General features: G+C 47.4%; 1 protein-coding gene across 9 annotated transcripts in view; it reads right to left on the bottom strand.

Moving 5' to 3' along the window:
- SBF1 (SET binding factor 1) overlaps window positions 1-18,760 on the bottom strand; it is a 151,259-nt gene that overhangs the window by 58,405 nt on the left and 74,094 nt on the right. For all 9 annotated transcript variants that reach the window (XM_048819321.2, XM_048819640.2, XM_048819723.2 and 6 more), the window contains exon 2: window positions 5,444-5,529. In XM_048819321.2, coding sequence (XP_048675278.1) covers window positions 5,444-5,529 — 86 coding nt within the window. The remainder of the gene's footprint in view (window positions 1-5,443; window positions 5,530-18,760) is intronic.

Genomic DNA, 18,760 nt, shown 5'->3' with positions numbered 1-18,760 from the left:
TAGGGGATCTGAAGGCATGTGTACGCTGCTCCCTGATTTCACATTCACTCTGACAGCACACTGGCTGTCCAACAAGGAACAGATGTATGACCAGGCCATGCCACCACTGAAGGGAAAAGCATGGGGAACATCAGCAGAGCCTGGAGATGGGGCTTCACCTTCTATTCATGGGAAGTCCTGAGTGGTAGGTCTGTCTCTTGTGCAGCTTACAGCACCGCTACAGCTGGTCTGACCATGTTATGACGGTTCCCTGCCAGTGAAGCATCCTGGGGTAGAAACTGCTGCTGCCCCGGGAAGCGGCCAAGCAAGTGACAGAGCTCTGCTGCCTAGCTCCCAACCGCAGAGGGGGCAGGTGGAGACTGTGGCTCATTCAGCACCCCTGAATCTGGGAACTATGAGGGGAGGAAAGTAGTCATCAGCTGTGAAAGCAGAACCACAAAGAGTAAAGCCCAGAAGAATCACTAATGCCCCCTTCCTTCAGTTAAGATTCCCAATCCTACCAGCTCCCTTCCTGGTCTGCATTTGCTATGCAATGTGACCCCATCAGCAGGGGCCTCATCTCTCTTATGCATGGAATGCAGAGGAGGAAAGGTCAGTGAGAGCTTGGAGACGAGTGGCTGCTGCTCTACGGCGACCTTTCCTCATCCCAGGGAAACAAGTGCCCCACATGGGCCAGACCCTCCCAGCCGCCCCAGGAAACGCCATTGTGCACAGCATGCCTGAACACGAACAAGGGACACAAGGCACTGTAAGGCAGAGATGCTCTAGGGCACTAGAGCACACAGCTGGCTGGACCCACACTCCCACGTCTCTGCATCAGGCACCCTGGCATCTGCCAGGCTGAACAAGTTCACTGGCCAGACACACACAGGTCCTCTCCCGTGAGCCCCACAGGCTGGGGCCCTGCCAGGAGCGGGATCTGCTCAGCCATGAAACAAGGCTGGGGAAGCAGGGGAGAATGTTAAAGCCAGCACCCTTCTCTCTCACTCACCCCCTCTGACACCGCCTTATTCACCACTGTCATATAATTAGGACATTTTGTACAAAGTATGCCTTCTCAGGTATCATTCTCCAAGTCTTGATTTGCTAGACAGTAATCTCTCATGGATCGTAGGCGCTATTGTCGTGTGAGAAGTTCGGCTACATATGTGCTACTGAAACCTGTTGTGAGGTTGAGAATACTCACAAGCCACCTTTCAGGTACAACAACAGAAAGGCCAGACAGTGTTAGTGACTCATTGAGGAGATGCACACAAGCACCAGGGTTACCCCAGGAACTGTGTGCAACAGAAACCTCTCAGAGACAGCCCTACACACTGGGAACTGTTTGACCCAGGTCACAGCCAATGTTCCCCGTAATTTTTGACAGGCCATGTGTGCAAAAAATTTCTTCTGAGCAAACTGTTGTGCTTCTGTGCAAATTTTTGTGTGCGCGGTGTTTCGCTGTGTGCGCGGTGTTTAGGATCTGTGTGCGCACATACGCACAGCTTAGAGGGAACAGTGGTCACAGCACAGGAGCTTTCCAGCAAGTTGGAAGAAGATATTAAAGGGGGACATGACATCATGAGGGGACCTTGTTCTCCCTACACCACCACACCTGAAAGTACCAGAGGAAAAGGACTGAACTCGGGGAGAGGGGAGAGAAAAAGAGTGCTGGTTCCAGGCTGTGTATGGAAACTTGGTGGACTGCTTGTATCATCAGTCAGGGTGAGAGATTACTGATTCAGATCCTATCTAATACTGTAGACTTAGTTTGCATTTTGTTTTATTTATTATGGTAATCTACTCTGATCTGTTTGCTATCACTTATAATCACTTAAACTATCTTTCCGTAGTTGTTAACTCTATTTCATATTTTACCTAAAACACTGTTCATTGACGTTCAAAGGGGATAAATCTCAGCTCATGAACAAGAGTTGGTGCATATCCACTTTCCTTTGTAGAAGTGGCAGACTGGGTAATAAATTCATACTGGTTGGGTTTTGACTAGGGCAGGATGGTACAGTTCTGCGGTCTTGGGCTGGGGAGCTGGTGGTTATTTTGGCTGTAGCCTCTCTATTGTGGCTTCATGAGTGGCTGGCCAGAGCATTCATGAACACAGCTGGGTATAGTCCCTGCCTGTGGATGCTGGTGTGAGTGCAAACTTGGAGGGCTTTGCAGCTTGTCACAACACCACAGTTGTGACATTATCTGATTAAAATATGACCATGTAGATCGTTGTTGCTACCACTGTTATATAATTGCAACAAATCTTGTTTGTTAGTCTCTAAGGTGCCACAAGTACTCCTTTCCTTGTACAAAGTGTATCAAGTAAGGCATCTATGGAAATGTTATGATTTGCTGAATATGATTACACCATTTGTATGCATGTATCGTTTTTGTATCTGAAGTTATGAATATTAACTATGTACCTGTTTTTCATAAAAAGAAAAGGAGTACTTGCGGCACAGTGGAAAATGTATGCATCCGATGAAGTGAGCTGTAACTCATGAAAGCTTATGCTTTAATAAATTTGTTAGTCTCCAAGGTGCCACAAGTCCTCCTTTTCTTTTTATGGATACAGACTAACACGGCTGCTACTCTGATATCTGTATGTTTGCGCTCCTGTGGTAAGACCCACAAGCTATTTAGCCTCCACATCTTGAAGGGACTATTCAAGATACTTTCACGAAAGCTTATGCTCAAATAAATTGGTTAGTCTCTAAGGTGCCACAAGTACTCCTGTTCTTTTTGCGAATACAGACTAACACGGCTGCTACTCTGAAACCTATTCAAGTTAAATGGCCCATCAAGGAACACTTAACTCACAATGGACCGTGGAAGACACCCATCCACACCTGATGGACTTGCCTGTGAACCTTCTAGAGTATGGGTGATGGCCTCTACTATGACTAAGCGAAGCAGACAGACATGTGACTTGTCCATGTGACTCCAAACCCCATCTTGTTACCTGTAATTTTCCACCAGTTAGAACAATGGGTTTCCCTTCACTTGGAGGAAGCTATAACAGGCCCTGGAAACATCTCCATTTTGCCTCTTTCCTGCTCAAACCTCTGGATTATGGACTTACACTCATGGGAGCATTCTAACCAAAGAGTGAGGACCTTCCAATGATTTGGAAGCAACCAGAGACTTAACAAGCCAGCAGTTTATTCCATCACTGCTTCAAGCCTGATCCAAGAACCTTGCAATTGTTGTATGTATTTGATTCCTTTAACCACTTTTAACTCTCACCCCTTTTTCTGTTTTATAAATGTTTAGATATTAGATACTAAAAAATTGGTAACAGTGTGATTATTGGGTAAGATCTGAGTTGTATATTGACCTGGGTATGTGGCTGGTCCTTTGGGATCACAACTACCCTTTTGTTTGATGAAATTGGTTTTAAATAACCACTCATCATTAAGTCTAGTGTCTAGGTGTTGAATTCAGGGCTGGAATACCTAAGGAGGCTGCTTTCCTGACTTCTTCTTAGCCAGTGTGGTAAGACAGAAGTTTACTTTTCAGAGTAGCAGCCGTGTTAGTCTGTATTCGCAAAAAGAAAAGGAGTACTAGTGGCACCTTAGAGACTAACCAATTTATGTGAGCATAAGTTTTCGTGAGCTACAGCTCACTTCATTGGATGCAGAAGTGAGCTGTAGCTCACGAAAGCTTATGCTCAAATAAATTGGTTAGTCTCCAAGGTGCCACTAGTACTCCTTTTCTTTTTAAGTTTACTTTTGTTGCTGGTTTGGTATATCTCATGGAAGAGGTGTGTCTGCCCTTTCCCCCAGCAGCTTGTCCTGAATTTGGTATTCTTTGATGTAACCCAGGGAGGCAGAGTGACAACAGTGCAACAGTGAACCCAGATTACTGAGAGAGGGCTCAGCTGTACCTCAGTTCCAGGCAGCACCCCGAGGGGGAGGCGGGGGACACTGGCCACACACCCCTTCTAAAATATGCGGCACTTGCTCCTCTTCTCCAGCCAGGAAACAGCAAGGAGCTGTAGGCCACCAGGTGTCATGGAAGAGTAACGCAAGGCTTGTGCAGAGCTCCTAGGTCCCTGCTGAGAGCAGCAGTGACTGTTCTCTTTCCAAAAGCAATAATGGAACCTGAGCCATGGCTGCAGGTTGGTGCTGAAAAATCATGATCAGGACGCACCATAAATTGAAAAGGAAATGAGTGATAGAGGGTTGGCCAGTGAGCTCCGGCAGGTACTTATGATCCGACACACAAACTGTGAGAAGGAGAAGCTGCTGGGTATTTGGGCAATGCTGGTTTTATGACGTTAACAAGGCAGCAGCATGGGTCTTTAAAGCATCTTATGTCCACATTTTATACTCTCCTCTCACTCTGGGCAGTTAAGAACAGAGAGGGGTTGCATGGAGAGGCAGCACAGGAGGAAGAGAGACTCAAAGGAGCTTAGGGCGAAAGTCATTTTGAAAAACGAATTCCCTTCCCTGTGTTAAAAGGGACAACAGAGCACTACTTTTATTAACCTTATTAACGGAATATCTCAATCACCCGATTTACTTTGTACTGCAAAACACCATGAGAGGCTAGTGGCATTCGCTGCCCATCACTCTTTCGGGTTCTTGCAAATGCTGCCAGGGAAGGTTTTAAAACCGTTTTGACTCGATTTTTTTAAATTTGTGGGAACCGTCCTGTTGTCATTACATTAGTTAAACTGGTTTGTACAAAACCTACTTTTGGGGCCAAACTGACCAAGCCATGTTGTTTTAAGGGTCTGCTCCAGCAATGATCGCCCTCAAAGGTCTCCATGTACCTCAGAATTACATGGCAAGAGACAAACATACACCCAGAGGGTTGGAGGAGGCGGCCAAGGCCCAGTAATCCCCATAACAGAAAGGAGGCAGGATACATGAGGACTGGGGGGTTGAGGTACGAGTGGATATTACCAAGCTACCTCCCCCCACAGGGTTGTGAGGCTGAGGGAGCATGAAGGGCTTTGACAATGCAGTACACCACAGGGCACTGCTGTGAGAGTCAGGGCTATTTATACAGATACTTCAGCCAAGTGGCTTGGAAAACAAGGCTGGTGGGGAAGCATTCCAGCCCCCAGTGCAGCTAAAACTGGGGAGGACACACATGGCAAACAGTCGCCCTCAGCTCGACAGACAGGCGTAGCCCATGAAGAGTACAAGTTCCAGAACACACTGCACCATGAAGATGGAGCACTGCATGCTGGGACCTGTGGTCTCCAAAGGCTGCTGCTGCGATGGGTAAAGAGGAGAGACTGCAATCTGCTCTGTTCTCCACCCATGGGTTTGACCCAAAGAGTCCTGGCCAAAGTCCTGCTGACGTGCAAAGACGACACATCCCTGAAGCCTGCATGCACAGTACCACAGCCCACTCTACTAACACACGTGCAAAGCAGGTTGTAGCCCTGTGCGCATGCATCACAATACTGGGAGGTCCCAGCCCCAACAGCCAAAATACTCACTAGTTCAATGCCCTGTGGGAAGGGGTTATCTTCCCAGTCCTTCTCCGGGAAGCGCTGGAGTATCTGCCCCTGGCCATCTCTGCTCCCTACAAAAATAAGCAGAAGGAAAGTGTTAGAAGAACGCAGGCAGCCTTGCTGCTGCAGCCAGATGCCATTTCGACCTCCTGCCAGAGCCAGGCAGTGAGCAACAATGGCAAACTGCAGAACTGCACACTAGCAGCGCCTTGCGGTAACCCTGCGTAGGTACAGCGCAAACATGAACTAACCCTTACACACGCCCTGGGAGGAAAGAATTCTCTCCATGGTACATGTGGGGAACCAGACGGAGGGAAAGTTATTTTTTCCCCAGGTTAGACAGCAAGGAAGTAGTAGAGCTATGTTAGAAGTCAGAACTTTGACTCCTAAACCAACAACCACCCTTCATATGCCCCAGGTACACACAGCAGGACCCTTACCCCAAACACAGCAAAGCAACAATGGAGAGTGCATTCAAACTGACCCAATTTAGCACCTTCCTAGAGCTCAAAGAAATTCGGCTACAGAGAACCACATGTCCTGAGCTATCAAACTACTCACAGATGCAGCGCGTCTTCAAGATGAACAAAAATGTGAAAAGAAGCTGTGTAACACATCACTGGTTAGGTTAAATCTCAAATTTCCTTCCTTGTGTTACTAAAATAATATATAAGCTGAAAGATTTGAACAGTAATTCCCTTTTTCACCATCTGCAGTTTGTATTTTGCATTTCACTCAGCTTGGACCACAGAAATACATAGGCCAGTTTAACATTTTGGTTCCTAAACACCAGCATAAGGCTGCAACTTTCGAGTTGCAAACTCTGCAAGAAGAAAAGGAGTACTTGTGGCACCTTAGAGACTAACCAATTTATTTGAGCATGAGCTTTCGTGAGCTACAGCTCACTTCATCAGATGTTTACCGTGGAAACTGCAGCAGACTTTCCACGGTAAACATCTGATGAAGTGAGCTGTAGCTCACGAAAGCTCATGCTCAAATAAATTGGTTAGTCTCTAAGGTGCCACAAGTACTCCTTTTCTTTTTGCGAATACAGACTAACACGGCTGTTCCTCTGAAACTCTGCAAGGAAATTTATAATCCTAAATGAGTGACTAATACAATGCTATTAAGGTCTGTAGAACTTTCTAGTCTCCCCTTTTAGATGCCAAATCATTAGCAGAAAATCTCACATGTATTCTAGTGGATGAGGCATGCAGTGGGGAGTCAGGACTCCCAAGATGGATTTCACTTCTACCATCTATTCAGCGTAGTCATGGATAGCACTGACCTCTCCCATAGGAGTATGGTGGGGATCAAGGTTTGCACACCACCATTCTAGTGCTCAGTCTGTATAAACTTCAACACTTTAGCTTTTGAAAGAGGACTCAGAAAGGTACTAACCAGCTGAGAAATATGTACAGAGCCCTGTGCTTCCACAGAATACAGTAACTCCGCACTTAATATCCTCTTGATTAACATTGTTTTGGTCTTACGCCCCTGCTCCATTACTGAACATGCTCGTTTAAAGTTGTGCAATGCTCTGCTATAACGTCGTTTGGCCACCTGCTTTGTCCACAGCTGGCAGCCCCCCATCAGCTCCCCTGTGCCCCTCTACGATGCCTCCCGCCTGCGGATCAGCGCCTTCCCCCTGCTTGCCTCGCCTCCTGCCCATGGCACTCAGCTGGTTTGCAGCGTTCTGGAGGCTGGGGGGAGCGGGGAGGAGCGAGGACAGGGCTCACAGCCTCCCACTCCCTCCCCTGCCTCCTGTACACAGCAAACCAGCTGACTGCTGCGGGCAGGAGGCTGAGGAAGCAGGGGAAAGGCGCTGATCTGCAGCTGGGAGGGGGTGTATGTGTGTGTGGTGGGGAGCGGGGGGGCGTAGGGGAGCTGATGGGGGGCTGCCAGCCTGTTTAATACCTGTACTAATTGCTTGTTTAAAATTGTTAAAAACTTATACCTGTATTAAATTGCTTGTTCAGAATGGTTTAAAATGTATATAATGCCTTCTATCTGGCAAAAAAAAATTCCCTGGAACCTTCCCCCTCCTCCCCATTTACATTAATTCTTGCGGGGAAATTGGATTCAGCTAACGTTGTTTCGCTTAAAGTTGCATTTTTCAGGAACTTAACTACAACATTAAATATGGAGTTACTGTAGACACCACCCCTAATCCTGGGACAAAAAACAGGGAGCAGCAGTCCATAGAAACACTAGGTGACATGTAAATAGATGCTTGCTGTACCATTAACCTTTCCTTGGAAAACACCTCGTGAATTTTAGCTGGTAAAATACCTTCTGGCTCTTTGTTTATAGAGGGGTTAATTCCTTGCCAAGCCTTCAGTTACCAAAGCGATTGCCCTAATCCTTCATCCTGAACACCTTCATGGCTTTGCACAGTCTCCTCGACCAGCTGCAGGTGTACTACGTTCTGTCAAAACAGAGTCCGCTGCCAGTGGGCCTCACCATTTACAGAATACAACCCCAGCTGCAGAGGACATCATGCTCCCCACCCTTTCAATCTCTCTAACCTCACTTGCAGACTGCTTTCTAGCCACAGGGGCCGGCTGACCCTGGCATACCTCTGGGCCATGTAGCGGGAAAAGCCTCACTCCAAAATGCATAGACCACTGCAGGACTATTTTGGGAGCAAGAACAGTTTCTACCTCTCCGCTTACCACCAGCCACCCACAGCTGTATTTAAAAACACAGACAACAGAACACATGCCCATTATAGTCCAAGGACCAAAAAGGAAAGGTCAGCACCAAGTTATGTATATAAAGAGTGTCCAGTGTGATGCTAGCGTGTGCTCCCTTTCCCTGCCCTCAGACACTACCTCTCTCCACCCACTACTGTCTCATGTACCTCCTCTCAGACAGCAACACTCACTTCAAGACCTACCGGACCCAACAGCTTTGATTAGAAATTTAATACCTGCCCTCCCACAGCTTGACCAAAAAGAAACAAATGCAGATTCATGTAAGGCACTTGTGTCAAGTTGGGCGTAAATCCTGCTACTGGATTTTGTAGCACCCAAGAACTGAGTTTCTATGGCAAATTGGACATTTTACGGTGTTCCAAGTAAATCCAAACAGGGATGATCCAATCAGCGCATTTCCATTCATTACTCCGCTTTTCATAGATTTAGATCCTAGGGCCGGAAGGGACCACTCTGATCATCTAGCCTGACCTCCTGTGTGCCACAGGACTTCCAGAAATTCATTCCCTTTTGAACTAGAGCAGATCCAGAGACGCAGAATCCATCACAACGCTTGATAAGTCGTTCCCCTGGTTATTTATCCTTGCTGTTAAAAATGTAGGTCTTATTTCCAGTCTGTCTAGCTTCAACACTCAGCCACTGAATCTTTACAACTTGGTTCACTAGATAGAAGAGCCCTCTATTATCAAATTTCTCTTTCCTATGTAGGTACTTATAGACTGATCAAGTCACCCAGTAACCTTCTCTTTGTTAAGAAACAGATTGAGCTCCTTGACTACCACCATAAGGCAGGTTTTCTAATCTTTTATTCATTCCCACAGCTCTTCTCTGAACGCACTCCAATTTATCAATATCCTTCTTGAATTGTGGACATCAGAACTAGAGTCACTATTCCAGTAGCAGTTGCACCAGTGCCAAATACAGAGGTAACATAACATTAAATGGGTGAAAAACTGGCTGACAGGTCTCAAACTGTAATTGTCCGCCTGGAATCATCACTGAGCAGATGTGTTTCTAGTGGGGTCCTGCAGGGATCAGCTCTGGGACCTACACTATTTAACACTTTTATTAACCACCGAGATGAAAACCAAATCATCACTGAAAAAGCTTTTAGATAAAGCAAAAATCGGGGGAGTGGTAAATAATGAAGAGGACAAGTCACTGATACATAGTAACCTGGATCACTTGGTAAACTGGATTTAAATGACTGTTATAAGAACAGCCATACTGGGTTAGACAAGTGATCCATCCCATGTCATCCATTCCCAGCTTCTGGCAAACAGGCTAGGGACACCATCCGTGTCCGCCTTGGACAATAGCCATTGCTGGAGCTATCCTCCATGAACTTATCTAGTTCTTAATCCTGCCAAATGTAAAAACATATCTAGGAACAAAGAACCTAGGCCACACTGACAGGACGGGGGACTCTATCCTGGGAAGCAGTGACTCTGAAGAAACACTTGGGGGACATGGTCGGTACTCAGATAATTGTGAGCTCCCAGGGTGACACTGTGGCTAAAAGGACTAGTACAGTCCTGGGATGTATAAACAGGGCAGTCTCATGTAGGAGTAGAGAAGTATGCCGCATTGGATTTTGTATCATTCTAGGTTGTTCGTTTTTAATCGAAATGTCATGCGTTGCCAAGTCAAATGCCTACAGAAAGCAAGTATATTACAGTACCACTATTACCTTTATCAACCAAACTTGTAATCTCAAAAACCCTCACACCAAGTTGTGTTTTGAAAGGATAGTAACCTTTGACAAAAAGGAGGTGACCCTCTATTTCCCCCACACCTCACCTCAATGTCAAGCACGGCATCCAAAAATCAATGGATTATATTAGCAAGACATTTCAACTAAAACTATTGGAAGTGAATCTCAGAGCAACATTGAAGGTGTCATTATGTTAGCAGCTAGATAGTGCCTACATCTTAGTATCTAAGGCAGAGGTGGGCAAACTTTTTGGCCCGAGGACCACATCAGGGTGGGGAAATTGCATGCAGGGCCATGAATGCAGGGCTGGGGCAGGGGGTTGGGGTGCGGGAGGGGGTGCAGTGCGCAGGACAAGGGCAAGGGGTTGCGGCAGAGGAGGGGTGCGGGGTGTACGAGGGGGCTCAGGGAAGGGGATTGGGGTGCAGGAGGGGGCTCAGGGCAGGGAGCTGGGGGGCGGGGTGCAGGAGGGGCTCGGGCTCCGGCCTGGCGCTGCTTACCAGGAGCGGCTCCGGGGTGGCAGCACAGTACACACTGGGGCCAGGGAAGACTCCCTGCCTGCCTGCCCTGGCCCTACGCCACTCCGGGAAGCAGCTGGCACCACGTCCCTGTGACCCCTGGCGGAACGGGGGCAGAGGGCTCCACACGCTGCCCTTGCCTGTGGGTACCTCCCCCGAAGCTCCCATTGTCCGCAGTTCCCCATTCCTGGCCAATGGGAGCTTTGGGGAGGCTACCCATAGGCAAGGGCAGTGCGCGGAGCCCTCTGCTCCCCCTTCCCCAGGGGCTGCAGGGACATGGTGCCAGCCGCTTCCGGGAGCGGCACGGGGCCCGCGGCGCCACAGGGGTGGCAATCCCGCAGGCCGGACCCAAAGCCCTGAGGGGCCGGATCCAGCCCATGGGCCGTAGTTTGCCCACCCTGATCTAAGGGCTGAAATTAATGGGGTAGCTCACAACTTTGGGTTGTTTCAAAGGGGTGGGGGGGGAGAAGATATAATTACAGGAAGACAATATGGGATTGAGTTACATTTGGGGGACTCAAACCATAAAGACTAAGAACTGTGATTTTTTATTTATTTGCAATGAAAGCTTAGATTCTGCTACAAAATATTGGCACTCACCTCACACTCTGGCACAGCTCCCCAGAGCAGCTGCATAATGGTTCGTGTCTGCTACATATGGAATATATATTTGCACCTGTTAACGATATGCTGCATTTTTTTTCTTCCATGGTTTGTTCCAATGTTTCTGACTTGAAGAAGCCTCTAGCCTGCATCTCATTTGTATGTAATGGAGCCTACTGCAAATTCCATCTTAATACTGCCATGCAGAATGCAGCCAGGCCATGCTGGATCATGACGAAGCTTTACACACTGGGACTTGTGACATACAGACACTGCACTTGGCAAAGATAAGGATGGCCACATTGTACAAGTCTATGGACTGCATCTGTCCTACCCTTTAGCTACTTTTGTCTTTATTAAATCAGCCCCATTGTGTCTAGAATGCCCTGTTGCAAGACAATCTCCTGGTCCCCCCTTAGTTACTTTTTAGTAGCCTAGCCCTGCCTTTCTGCTTCACATTATGCAATGCAGCCAGCATTTAAAAGGCTCTTTCCCTGTCAATGTGTTCACATTGGGGTGCTCTTTCCTGCTCTGATGATCTGGTCCAGGACAGACAGAGGCAGCAGGAGCTGTTTCTAACCTGCCTGTCTAGGAACACATGTCTCTATGTTTGTGTTACAAAAGCTGCTTTTCCTTTTTCCTTCCTGTGTGCTCCCAGTGTTAGACTGCACAGAGGCCAGGAGGATTTAAGGCAACTCTTGGTCACTGCTCTCTGGATAGCTTAGTATTGTCTGCATTAAAAATATGCCGTATTTGAAGTTTTATGCTACTTTATCACGATACTGAAATGTTTAGATGTGTTTAAAAATTGAGAGGAGTGCTTGTAGCACCTTAGAGACTAACAAATTTATTTGGGCATTGTTAGTCTCTAAGGTGTCACAAGGACCCCTCTTTGTTTTTGCTGATACAGACTAACACAGCTACCACTATGAAACCTTTAAAAATTGAAGCACTCAGCTGACTCAAGAACCCCAAGCACAGTGCAACTCTTGGCTAGGCTGGCCATGGGGTTAAAGGATCCTTCTCTGGGAATGGATGCTCTCACAACAGCACAGACATGCAGCATAATGTGGATTACGAACAGGCCAGGGTCTGCAGCCAACTGGAGAGCTCAGTGGAACAAACTTTCCATAGTTTATAAAGCCACATAGAAATTACCTAGCCAACAGAAAAGAGCGGACTCTACCACTGAACATTTGGAGGGGAGGGGAGCTAAACCAAAACTCCATCCTCTGTATCCCCGCCCATGCCACCTATCTCCAGACACCAATCTGTTCAGTACACTTCTCGCCTATGCAGACAGACATGCATTACTCCATGCCAGGAACCCCCAATAAAGTGACTCCTCTTCAAAGTCTCTCTCAGCCATGGACACATCTGAACCTCCACTTAATCTCAACTCTCCCTGTATCCACACCTGCTATCCTACTCAGCCCCTACCTCCTTCCTCCCCTCCATCATCAGTTGATCTACCCCTGCTGCACCAACACTAGACCAGGTGTGCATGCTCAGAAAAGACCTGGGTTTGCTTCACAGGCTGGTAAGGGCTGTGACTGACTGGAATGGCAGCATTGCATTCTGGCCCACAGGGAAAACAGGGCCTTGTTTCGCTCTGCAGCAGTCCCTCCAGCCAGCGTAAGATCAGCAACTGTCTGTTCTATGGAGAAAGCTGCTACAACATGAGGACACAATAGAGGGAGTAAAAAGGAGGGAAAATGAATTTGCACAGGGACATAAGGCACAAGACCTTGTTTACAGCAGGAACAGAAAGGAATCAAACCCTTCCACAATGATGTAAGCGGCCTCCTTTTAGGCTTTGTCTTAACTACACAGCTTTTAGCGACATGGCCGTGTCGCTAAAAGCCGGGCAGTGTAAACACTGTTTGTCGGCACTTTTGCCAACCAAATACCTCCACCCCCAGCGAGCAGGGTTCTCGTTGTCGACGGGAGAGTGCACCTGCCAACAACGAGCCATTTACACTGCCACTTGCCACGGCAAAACTTTTGTCTTGGGAGGGGAAGCTTTTTTAAACACCTGTGAATGACTACACTACAGCATGTTTACTCTGCAGCCAGGATCCACGCTCTGCGATCGATTCACCAGCAGTCGATTTAGCGGGTCTAGTGAAGACCTGCCAAATCGACAGCAGATCACTCTCCAGTCGACCCCTGTACTCTACCCCCAACAAGAAGAGTACGGTAAGTAGACAGGAGAGTTTCTCCCATTGACCCCCCATGGTGTAGACCCCTCAGTAACTCGACCTACGGTACGTCAACTCCAGCTACGTTATTCACGTAGCTGGAGTCGCATAGTGTAGGTCGACTTACTGCGGTAGTCCTTTAGTAATGTCACCAGGAGCTTTCAAATGACACTCTGCACAATGTGCCAAGTCTGCCCCAGCAATTAGTTTATCCACAGTCTCAGACATGATTCCACGGATGTCACTGATCATACCTATTGCTTGGTATTATGTAGCACAGATGAAAGTGAAAGCAGGGCAGAGCACTAGAAGGCTAATAAGAAGTCCCTTATGAGGCTGGAGATGAACAAGCTCCAACTGCTAGAGGTGGTGGTGTGGGACACTTCAGATGCAAGTACTACTAAAGTAAAAGTGACAACTCATTTTAAACTACAGGCTAAGAATAAATTCTGTAGATCAAAACAAAGCCGGAGCTCAGTTCCAGGGACGTCTCAGTGGAGAGGATTCCAGAAACTGCCCAAGACTGTAAAACTGCAGCCATTTCAAAAGTCATAAAATCCCAAAGCTTCATTAAACACCTTACACTGCAGGAGAGTAAAATGCACCCCTCGGAATTCTACGTGCACCCCTCGGAATTCTACAGTGGCAATTCAACAAAAAAAACTTCAAAAACAGACTCCAACGAGAGACTGCTGAATTGGACTTAATTTGCAAACTGGATACAATTAACTTAGGCTTGAATAAAGACTGGGAGTGGATGGGTCATTATACAAAAACTATTTCCCCATGTTTATTCCCCCCCCCCCCCCCCAAGCTGTTCCTCAGACGTTCTTGCTGGAAATGGCCCACCTTGATCATCACTACAAAAGGTCCCCCCCCTTACCTCCGCCCCCCCCCCCCTGCTCTCCTGCTGGTAATAGCTCACCTTACCACTCTCCTGCTGGTAATAGCTCATCTTAAGTGATCACTCTCCTTACAGTGTGTATTGTAACACCCATTGTTTCATATTCTCTGTGTATATAAATCTCCCCACTATTTTCCACTGAATGCATCCGATGAAGTGAGCTGTAGCTCACGAAAGCTTATGCTCAAATAAATGTGTTAGTCTCTAAGGTGCCACAAGTACTCCTTTTCTTTTTGCAGATACAGACTAACACGGCTGCTACTCTGAAAACTGCAGTTAAAGACACTCATGACGGGCCCGGGCCAGCTGACTTGGACTCGTGGGGTTCCGGCTGCCTGGCTGTTTAACTGCAGTGTAGACTTTCGGGCTCAGGCTTCAGCCCGGGCTCTAAGACCCTGCGAGCTCTTCACTTCCCATCTCTGACTTGATATCTGGGAAAATTCAGCAACTTAGAACGGCTGGACTGCGGGAAGAGGGCAATAGCTGACACTTTCTTTGTTTATTTTTTGACATCCATCTATAAGAGATGTGCCTGTTTGACCATGCTCTCCCCACAAGCTTCTCTTAGATTATGAATTCTTCAAGACAGGGACTGTCTCCTGTGTGTGTGTTTCCCAGCATTCTGGGGCCCTTCAATTCCACAGTAATATAAATATTAAATTATCAGTATTGAAGTTGGTCCAATAAAAATTACCACCTCACCCACCTTGTCCCACCAGAGTCAGTCTTTTCTAGGCTTCACATCTCAGTCTAATTCCACTCCAAAGGAGGAACTCCCAGAAAGTCCCACAGCATAACAGAACATGACCCCTCACGCAGCCCTGCAACAAAACTGGCTGGATGTGTGCCAATGGGGGCCAGCCTCTCTGCTCACTCATGTATGTTTCAGATTCAACTCTACAGATGCAGAACATGCAGCCTTCATATTAGATATCAAGCCTGCAAAAGATACATGGCATGATAATGTGCAGTGACACTGGGAGATCCTGCCAACACCACCATCCCGGCAAGTACCAAATGCTAAGGTCAGTGTGGAGAAAAGGAAAGCATTGGTAATACCTGCAATACTAAATTCAGTTCTGGGCACCTCAAACTGAAAAGTTTGACAGCAAGACAAATAACTAGAGGGCTAGAGGGTTTGATTTATGAGGAAAGATTAGAAGGGTCAAATTTGTAGAGCTTGGCTAAATGACGATAACTGGGGAAGCCAATAACTGCAAGTGTCTGAAGGGTATGATCACTGAGGGAGAAGAATTGTTCAGGGTGGGGCACGGAGATCTAGCTAGGACAAATAAACTGTTCATTTCATTCTAACCTGAGTATCAAGAAAACATCTCAGCGGAGAGTTCAAGCGGACTGTGGAATTTTTCCAGGGGTTGAAGGGGGAAGGGAAAGAGATTCCATCATTTGGGTCACTTATACCTAGACTAGACAAACCCCCCATGATGCTTAAGGGAACAGTCCTGTCCAGGGCATAAGAGGGACCAAGTTGTGCTTTCCCATCTCCAGCATCTGATGCGGTGCTAATCCTCAGTCTATGGCACCAGGGCAATTCCATTTACAAGTCACAACAAGGCTTTATATGAACCTCTGTCACAAGACTAAAGAGCTGCCTAGTAATGAGATTTTTATAGATAATCTAAAATTAAACGTCTCCACAGAACTGGAAGGTGTTTTCTCCTTAAGAGACCTTTTTATAAGTCTGTCTCTATTTTCACATCATTCCCTCTTTGGACTCCAGCTCTCACCTCAAAGCTGTCATTACCTTACACAAACCCACCCTTGCGCTCTCAGATTAAGGTCTGGAGGTGTCCGTAGGACATTCTAGCTCATTCTAGTCACATGGATATCAGAGGACCGGGCCTCCTGAAGCCTGGAAAGTTATGATCCCTGCTGCTCTGTGCATTGTCACCCACCCAGCTGGGGAAACACCTCAGAGGTGGCTGCTGAAAGAAACTAAGCTGCTTCTGAGACATCATGTGAAACAGGAACCTTGGACAGAGTCTGAGTCCCTGCCACTACACTAGATGGATTAGACCAGTGGTCCCCAACCTTTCTGTGGGAATAGCATATTCCTATTTCCAGAAGACTGTAGCAGGCACCAGACACCCCACCGCCGAAATGCCGCCGAGAAGCGGCAGCAAGCGTCGCCGCTGAGAAACAGCAATGCTTCTCAGCGGCATTTCGGCGGGCGGCTCTATGGCAGCTGCACTCAGTGGCGGCATTTCGGTGGCACGGTGTCCTGCGGGCGCACACAACTGCCTTGGCGGGCACCATTGCGCCTGCGGGCACCGCGTTGGGGACCCCTGGATTAGACACTACAGCAAAACCAGGGAGTCCCCAAATTTAAATTGTTCCAAAGTTATGGGCACCCCAATAGCCCTTGGCTGCTGCCTCAGGCTTTAGGCATCTAGTCCTTGCAAGGTTAGGGCCTGCTCCTGGAAGACAAAGAGCCATAGCCAGAAAACCCTGCCTGCCTGGGCCAGAGCCGCGATGAGTGCTACCAAATTCAGGGCCATGGAGTCTTTTAAAGCTCGAAGAAATTCAGACTCAGATTCCCAAGGCCAGAAGGAACCACAAATCTGACCTCATGTATAACACAGTCCAGAGAATTGCCCCCAAATAATCCCTAAAGAAGATCTTTTACAAAAATATCCAATCTTGATTTTAAAATTGTCAGTGATAACGAGAATTCACCACAACCCTTGGTAAACTGTTCCAGTGGTTAATTACTCTCACCATTAAAAAGGTTTCCCTTATTTCGTCTGACTGCTAAGCTGCTTCCCTTCTCCCTTCTGAAAGGCTCATTAACCAACACCTCAAAAAAAAAGGGGGGGGGCCCTCATGGCTGTTCCAATGGGCCAGTGCCTTCATCACAAGAGCTATCCTCCCTTCAGTCCAGAGAAGCAAAGGACTCAATGGGTTGCAGAGTAAATTCCCTCCACCGCCTCTCCCAGCCAGGGATCGTACAAATCAGTAACACCAACACTCCCTGACCCAGTGTCTCTCTAAGAACACCTGAGTCCAGTTGAATAATCCTGCACTGGCAGGGGGTTGGGGAAAGGACACAACAACCTAACACAGCTTTACTATGAGCCAGTGGGGGGGGGGAGGGAAAGGTGTGGAGTCAGGAACAGGACACGTGCTGATATGAAGCCCTACGCAGAGGAGCAGCTCCATTCTTGAGCACTTGCCAAGAGGAAAGTTGTATTTATCTTTAGAAACATTAAGGTCCAAGAGGAAGTAATTTAAAAATATCCATCTGCTTCCGAGAGTTTGTCCCAGAAAGTGCTGCTCAAGGAGTGCTCCTGGGGAGTTATTGGCAGAGGAAGAGATAAGCTTTTTACAGCTGCCTGCCACTTGTTCACCCATATCTCTGTTTCTGGAAACTACCATTATGTAGCAGGAAGTCCTTATCAAATATCTCAGGCTTCGAATAATTAACTAAACCTTCCTCAAAAGCAGTGAGCCAAAGCTAGTATACTAGCCAGTACAGAATGGCGGCCCCCACACACTGCCCATTTTGGGAGCAGTCCTCCTATGGAAGCTGCCTCAATAGCCACTAGGATGTCTGGCTTTTAAGAAGTTAACCAAGTGCCAAGGAAGCTCCGTCTTGGGGCAAGAGGGGAATTCAGGCTCCATGTTTATTCATGCACCTGGAGAGGGGAGCCAGGCCAGTTACTGCCACCTAGCACTGGAGGCCTCACCCAGCCCACACAGGTACATGAGAACCGGCACCAAGCGAACTCTAACCCTGATCTCCTTTCTTTGAAGACAAGGGGGAAAGTCTGAACTGGACTGAATCCTGGGCTCTTCCCCACTGCTCCACCACTGTACGTCCCCCCCCCAAAAAGCAGAGAACTGACAGCCCTACACATGGCAGGGGGTGGACTAGGTGAGTGACGAGTTAAGAGATTTTCCCATCTCTAATATGAAGGATGAGATAAGGAGCATCCTCCACTGGCGTGCGGGTGCATTCAGCCTCTGGTTTCTCAACCAAGTGTCTCCATGGGAAAGCAGAAAGGTGCTTGGAACATACAGGCCAACAGGGAAAATCAACCCTGAGCAAACGCTGTCAATTGACTTTGCTTTAGTGGAGGCCAGAACCACCGGAGAATCCATCTGTTCCGTCAAAAGCATGCCCCTGACCCGCTGCACGTTGTGGAAGTATAACATTGTATAAGGGGACATGCTGGATACATTGTATATGAGAGGGCATGCCAAAACATGTTACAAAGCATCTGAGGGAGCACACGTAGGGACAGTTAGCTTTTGAATGGAGAAGCAATTAAGATAGAGCCAGCACGTCTAAGAAGCAGGCATCAGAATGGAAGGTGTGAAGGGCAATTAGTTAAGATAACTGGAAGCTGTTAAAGGAGATTGTTAAGGGTGGCAGGTAATTGAAGATATGTGACTGGTCTCAGGGATCTCGAAGGGTGGTGACTAAAATCTTTTTCTTCTTTTGTCTGTAACTTCTCTGTAACTTGTTCTCCAAAAAACTGTATAAATTAAAAGACACAAGCCCCACTCGGGGGGCTCACTTCTAAATGTATTAGCAGAGCAGCTTTGCTAATAAAACAGAGTGGTCTGATAAATAGTGAGTCTGATTCAAACTTTGACAATTTGGAGGTTCCACCGAGATGGCAAG

The sequence above is a fragment of the Caretta caretta genome, chromosome 1, assembly GCF_965140235.1.
Source record: "Caretta caretta isolate rCarCar2 chromosome 1, rCarCar1.hap1, whole genome shotgun sequence".
In the NCBI taxonomy this organism is placed as follows: Eukaryota; Metazoa; Chordata; order Testudines; family Cheloniidae; genus Caretta; species Caretta caretta.
The sequence above is the reverse complement of the archived record's forward strand: the minus strand, read 5'-3'. Positions and strand labels throughout refer to the sequence as shown.